Below are 7,205 nucleotides of genomic sequence, written 5' to 3'. Positions count from 1 at the left end.
ACTGTAGTTGACGTCTCATTCATGTTATTGGCTAAAAAATTTCCTCACAGCCTCCAACAATCATCACACACAGTCCACATACTTACAAACTTCATCTGCTAATGAAGACCACTGAAAGCTCCAGAACAATTGAATGGGTTGATCTTTAGTATAGATTATTTTGTTCACAGGTAGTGGTTCTGAGATCCATAAGGAATTTAACTACTACAGTTTCTGCTTGGAATGAGCGATATGGAAGAAATCCTTTGTTATAATATATATATATTTTTGTTAGAATTTTATATTTTTTCAATATTGATATATATCTACATGCAATATATTTACTGAAAAGGGTAAAATAAGGAAGTTAGGAATGTCTGTTTTTGTTTGCTTGTTCTTTGTCAAATCCAAAGCATTATATACCTCACAAATTAAGAAACTTCATCACACTGATGCAAAAATCACATGAAAATCAGATATTGCCATTAAACTATCCTGCTAGAGGCTCTGTGAGGCTGTACTTAGGCACAGTGGTGCTTTGAGTTAAAAGCTAACATCAGCATGCTAACATAATCACAGTGACAATGCTAATATGTTAATGGTTCCAGTGTTGGATTAGCATCTTAGCAAACAACAGAAAATTACCACTAAACATGGTACACCTGAGGCTGATGGGAATGTCATTAGTTTGGTCATTAACCATAGTATTGGACAAGTCAAAATTCTGACCTGATGACGCCGCTAGATAAAGTTAAAGGATCACCAAAGCCATTACAATTTATCCAGAGGGAGACGAATGTCCAAAATAATACCAAATGTACCAAATCTGATGGCAATCCATGTAATAGTTCTTGAGACAACTTACTCAAATCCACACGTCAGCCTCGTGGTAGCGCTACAAGGAAAGTCAGGGGATAACCAAAGTCATTAGGACACATCATCAGGGAACATGAAATGTCTGCACCACATTTTGTGCCAGCCTATGTTGAGACATTTCACTGGACAGATGACACATAGCTGCTCACATTGCTAAAATATTAATGGGATAGCTTCCACAGTATAAACAGTATGGCAAAATCTCAGGCAGTAAACATATTTACACTCCGTGGCCACTTTATTAGGTACACTATATTTTGTCCCCTAATGTATGTAAAGGGGACAAAATATTAGAAACACCTCTCAGTATAATGCACTCTAGAACATCAACACCAGACACTACAACCTCAATAATAAGCATATAGTAGAATTATCAAGTCAGCAAAAACTGAAAATTGTGTGAATAAAGCTGTGTGAAAAGAACAATTCATGGCAAAGCTGTTGTACTGGATTGCATTAGTTTGTAAAGGTGTACCTAATAAAGTGGCGGGAGTTTGTATTATCTCATGACTAAAATCATCTCCTTTGCTCCTGACCTCACTACCTCATCAGAGTTGTATCCTGTTAGCTTCAAATATGAACAGAAAACCCTAGTATCATGAATTATCTTTTTACAAGGAACAATAAAAAGGCACTCTATGGGAAAATACATTGAAATGGAAATGGACTGAAAGCTACAGTAGTGAAATACAGGCTAACCTGACAGTGGTGATGTACTCAGGTTCTGCAATGGCTTTAAACTGTTTCTTCACAGTGACTTCACATCAGGAAAAAGCAAGCAGACTTTAAACAGTTTGTGTGCTGTATTTTCCAAAACTACAAATGTGAATTCAAGTACTTGATTAAACTGTATTTTTGTTGAATGTATTTTAAAATAAATATAAAAATTAAGATCAAAGCTGCTACATGGCATCAGTTACAGAATTGGCTTACACAATAGCTGTTGTGAAACAGATTGATTTTCCACCAATTTTCCAGTCATTCAAAAATTAAAAAAAATAAAACGGAAAAAAAAAATAAAACAAATGCAGCTCAATGGAATGACAGAACACAACTGGGATCATGATACTGTCATTCATTTAGCTCACTCTCACTCAAGCACACATACTGAATGTTAAACACCACAGCCATCTCCACTTACAGTAGTTTACATAATAGGAAAAAAAAACAATCACCAAACATAGAAAATAAATTGCAAATAATGTCTGCTCCTGCCCTGCAACAACTTTCAAACAACACGCAGACAGCCACATCATTCAGTCAAGACAGGCACAAACATCCTTTTATCTCTCTGCTACAAAGAGCATAAAAAAGCTAAAAATTACAATAAACTTGCATAGCTGTGAAGCATACAAAAGAAAGGGGAAGGAATGGGGACAGGTCAAAAGGTGCAAAGAGTTTTAAAACATGTTACAGCTGGGTAAGACTCAGTGTTTTAAGTGTATGTACATGAATAAAGAATATGTGCACCTCGTGTAGAACTGACAAAACGAAAGATTGCAAACACAAAGTTGAGGTTTAAATCACCACTGTGCAGTGAGTATGGGGGGGCTCATCAGAGGAAAAGAGGTGAGTCAGGATCTTGCAAAGAGTGCAGTGGTGTCAAAATAGGGTTAGTAAGTTTGTATAGTGATGCATGTGTCCTGTGAGGAGGTGAAGGTGACTGTAGGTTGGGAGAATCTTAAAGTGAGCTCTAAGACTGGGAGTTTTTGATGTTCTTAATTTCCAGCTCCAGCTGTTTGATGCGCACATCTCTCTGGTTGAGGAGGTCCCTCAGGCGTCGGATTTCCTCCTGCTGCTTGTGGAACTTGAGACGTAACTGTGGACAAAACATATACACAATATATTGAAATATATCAAAAGTGTTATTTCCACTGAAGATCTGATTTACTCACTAAAGTCTCACTGCATAGTGTCCTCTTACTGTACAGCCGTCATAATACCAAATTTCAAAGTAATCCATCCTGTAGTTGACAAGGCATTTCACTCAAAACCAGAAGTGTGATTCTCCTGGTGGTGCTAGAGAAACAGTCTGGGGATCACCAAATTAATTAGGATTTATTCTTTAGGGACCATTAGTAGTTGAAATATTTTAACCTAAAATCAAAGTGGTGGACTAACCAACTGACCAAACTGATTTATCCATTTAAACAAATAACAAACAAATAAACAAACAAATAAATAGCATTGACCTACAGCCTGAAAAATGTCTAAACTTAATTGTTGTACAAACAGTGTGATATAAAATCACAGGATGACCCCACAGTTAGCATCACCAGAGACATTCAGTACCTCGTTTTCTGTCCTCGGTGGAGAGCAAAGTGCGAGGTCTTCTCCGTTGCTTACAGGCGTCCGACCCCTGTCATCGCCTGTATGGCCACTGTCCTCTTTGCTGTCTTTGGTTCCCAGTTGGTCCTGAATGTATGCCAGCTGTAGCATGCCTGGTCTGCTCTGAGACCTGCGAGTGTCCAGTGAATTTCCCAGCCCTTTGCTCATCTCCGAATACGACTCTGCTACTTGACTTCCAGGCTTCAGAGACATCAACACTGGGCCTGGTAGGCAAAGAGAGTGACCAGGAGGAAGATGAGTTGCATAGTCTGGCACCAGGAGAAGACCTGTACAGGTCACACCACATCACTAATATATATAAACGTACATTGCACACACAAACATAAATCTTTTCTGACCTTTGTCGATGCCACTGAGCCACTCCTCTGCAGTCAAAGCAGGCTTGTTACCAGCTGTCATTGGATAGATGTCTTCTTGGTACGACTCCGACTGGAAACACATATATAGGACATTCACACATAGGCACCAGAGAGGGTCTATGAGATCTGTCAAACTACTAAGTGATTCACTGGTGTCATGTGTTTGTGGTTAATGTGAATCAATGTATTTTTACCCTGCGGGGTACAATCATGGCTAAAGGTTCAATGAGACTCTTGATTGTCACCAGTTTGTAGAACCTGAACACCTCACAGGAGCTCACATCCAGGCCTCTCTTTGGCATCACACCTGTAGGAGAGAACACATGCTGAGTAACTAATTTCTTCTGCTGAACTGCTGTGCTATACCATGCCTATGCTGTCACAGTAAGACACACTAGATGACCATTTTATTAGGAACAGGACCTCCCGTTGCTCTCAAAACAGCTTCAGTTCTCTGTGGCATGGATTCCATAAGACGTTGGAAACTGGAGATTCTGGTCCATGTTGACATGACTGCATCACATAATTTCTGCAGATTTCTCAGCTGCACATTCATCCTGATGATGTCCCATTCTACAACATGCAAAAGGCGTCCTGTTGGCTTCAGAATTGGTGACTGAAGAGGCCACTGAAGTACACTGAACTCATTGTCATGTTCATGAAACCAGTTTGAGACAACTTTTGCTTTGTGACATGGTGCATTACCATGCTGGGTGTAGCCATTAGATAAATTGAGGTCATAAAGGGATGCACATGGTCAGCAACAATACTCAGACTGTGACATTCAAACAACATTTTTTTTGTTAAAGGTTCCAAAGTTTGCCAAGAAAACTTTCCCCACACCATTATACCACCTCTACCAAGCCAGTACTACTGACAAAAGGTAAGCTGGTTCCATGGATTCATGCTTGTTTTTGAAGCCAAATTCTAAGTCTACCATCTGAGTGCCTCAGCAGAAATCCAGATTCATCAGAGCAGGCTATGTTATTCCAGTCTTCAACTGTCCACGTTTGGTGAGTCTGTGTCCACTGCAGCCTCATATTTCTGTTCTTGGCCGACAGGAGGGGAACCTGATGAGGTCTTCTACTGCTGTAGTCCGTCCATCTTAAGGTTCAATATGTTGTTCATTCTGAGATGCTCTTCTGCTCACCGCAGTTGTTACAAGTGGTTAACTGAGTTACCGTAGCCTCTCTGCCAGCTTCAACCGACCTTGTCACTCTCTTCTCACCTCTCTCATCAGCGAGGCATTACCATCTACAGAACTACCCCTCACTGCATGTTCTTTCCTTTTCACACAATTCTGAGTAAACTCAAGAGACATGCGTGAAAAACCTAGAAGATCAGCACTTTCAGACCAGACTGTCTGGCACCAGCAATCATGCCAAGGTCAAAGCCAAGTTCTGATGTTTGATGTGAACTGTATCTGCATGATTTTTTTTCCACCATGTGATCGGCTGATTGGATGATATCATGAATAAGAAGGTGTACAAGTGTTCCTAATAAAATTGTCAGTGAGTGTAAGTAGTTGTTTCATATTGTTGAGAATTAAGCACAGTTTCTGTACAGTAATAATGTGCAGATTGATGGAGCAGAAGTAGAAATGTCAGACAACTTTGAGACTAAAATGACCACACCGACAGAAAAGACAAGATTCTAACGTATAAATACATGTATAAGACATTCATATTCATGCAACTTTTTATAGTACCCGCAGTCCATGAAACTTCTACATAGTGAGTGTGTACTTTGATAGTAACAGTGGGTTGTAAAATAGAACAGAGCTGCTGTTATATACAGTAGTTCCTTATACATTTAACTGGCATTTAACTGGTCATCCCATAATATCCTTGTCTCTATTCCCACTTTCACCACAACTAGCAAGTAAAACATGAGTTTAAAATTTAAAACATCCATGAATGATGTTGGTCTGTTTGCAGGCTTCATCTCGTGCTGCATGTCACTTCACATGATCTATGGCCTCGCTTTGATCAGCTGGTTTGGCTATTCAAATATGGTTGGCTTATTTGCACAGCAGCTTTGCTTACAGGTGCAAGAGAGTCAGCACAGCCACAAGGCACACAGAGTTTCCAAATACATATCAAAAGGTTTTTACATTTCACACATAATCAGCTAAGAAAATTATTCAATCAAACATCAAAAAATGGAGTTTGGCTATTAATGTAGCACAGGTTTTACCATTGTGTGTGTATTTGTGTGTGTGGTCCTTACCCATTCCTTTCTGGGGTAAGTGTGAGCGGTACTCTGTTAGGTAGTGGATGTATGGTTTTTCTGAGCTGATCTCGTAGTACCTGATATTCCCATCACCCTGACAAGAGACAAGAGAAGTCTTTGTAACGATAATATTCAGAGTATTTTGTGTATTAATGTCGAGGCAATTTTGTGGTTGCTTTCGAAGACCCACCTTCCCAGCAAGGTAGAGCATGTGTGTGTCGGGGTCGAAGAACGGAAAGAGGACTCCTGAAGAACCATCCAGGTTCTCTTCTAACAAAGGCACTGACAAATCATCCTACAAACACACACAAACATCAACAACTTGATCAAAAACAAAACTTAAGCCACTGGCAGCATGTGCAACGTTCCCTGATATCAAAACACTCAATCCTTTAAATCCATTTTTGCATAAGAAGCACTCTCCAGCGCTGAATTAAAAACACTGAGTGCTCAATCCCTAATCCGTGCTTCAGTCATCCATAATCCTCCACCCACGATACACTGACGCACATCAAACCACACCAGCCTGATACATCTACACAAGAATAAACTAACACAGGTGTGATCAGGGTATTTGACACTGGCATAATCAAGAAGCAAATAACTTTGTCTCCATTTTAACACAGGCTCAGTAATTTCTTAAGGTATAGTGGTTTAGCTTGTCCACTAGATGGCAGAGCTGTGCACGAGACCTGATGTTGAGTGGAACTGGAAGCCTTTTGCAGTATTTTAAGAGCCATAAGATCATCAGTGATGAAGGAATATTCAAACCCTTTACTCAAGCAAAAAAAAAAAGTACTCCATTACAAGCAAAAGTCCTGCATTGAAAATTTTACTTAAGTAAACAAATATTACTCTTGTTAGCCTCTGAAATGCTGTGGAGCAGACGCATAAAGCTGCGTAAAATCAGCTTTCCACCACTGAAGATCGTAATATGCAAAAAACTATTCAGGAGCGCCACACCCTGCAGACTCCAAAATGATCACAAGCACCTCTCTAAAACAATTTCAACACAAACTGAACATTATAACCATCAGGAAAGGAGGATTTATTGCAGGACTCTTGTATTAGACTGCATTAGTTTTAGTTCAGTGTGCCTAGTAAACTGGAAGCTGAATGTTTATGTCTATTTTTTACTCTTATCCTGACTTTCTAATGCTCAGAGGCTCTAATGGAGCAGGCAAGGAGATAGGGCCATTTAGATTTGTGGCTTCTCTGGCAGTGATGTGAAGAGGTGACCATTACTTAATTCATATAACTATTAATTCTCTGTTATTGGGATTGTGCTTATTCCTGGACTTGTATTTCTTGTTTTTGCTGACTTTTTGGCTTATTTTGCTTCTTGTGTGGGTTGTACACATGGGCCTCTGTGGTAAATAAACGCATCTCTGTACTGCATATCACTATTCA

The 7,205-nt window shown here is 39.6% G+C and overlaps 1 protein-coding gene across 2 annotated transcripts in view; it reads right to left on the bottom strand.

Annotated features, from left to right (window-relative positions):
• Nucleotides 1-300: 300 nt before the first annotated feature.
• coro2aa (coronin 2Aa) overlaps nt 301-7,205 on the bottom strand; it is a 34,519-nt gene continuing 27,614 nt past the window's right edge. Inside the window, exons 7-12 of one of the 2 annotated variants that reach the window (XM_041036144.1) lie at nt 5,986-6,090; nt 5,793-5,889; nt 3,758-3,870; nt 3,543-3,633; nt 3,148-3,407; nt 301-2,674 (exon numbers count right to left, since the gene is read on the bottom strand). In XM_041036144.1, coding sequence (XP_040892078.1) covers nt 2,549-2,674; nt 3,148-3,407; nt 3,543-3,633; nt 3,758-3,870; nt 5,793-5,889; nt 5,986-6,090 — 792 coding nt within the window. In that variant the 3' untranslated portion in view covers nt 301-2,548. The remainder of the gene's footprint in view (nt 2,675-3,147; nt 3,408-3,542; nt 3,634-3,757; nt 3,871-5,792; nt 5,890-5,985; nt 6,091-7,205) is intronic. The other variant, XM_041036145.1, reaches the window with a different exon arrangement.

Source organism: Toxotes jaculatrix, chromosome 4, assembly GCF_017976425.1.
Source record: "Toxotes jaculatrix isolate fToxJac2 chromosome 4, fToxJac2.pri, whole genome shotgun sequence".
In the NCBI taxonomy this organism is placed as follows: Eukaryota; Metazoa; Chordata; class Actinopteri; family Toxotidae; genus Toxotes; species Toxotes jaculatrix.
The sequence above is the reverse complement of the archived record's forward strand: the minus strand, read 5'-3'. Positions and strand labels throughout refer to the sequence as shown.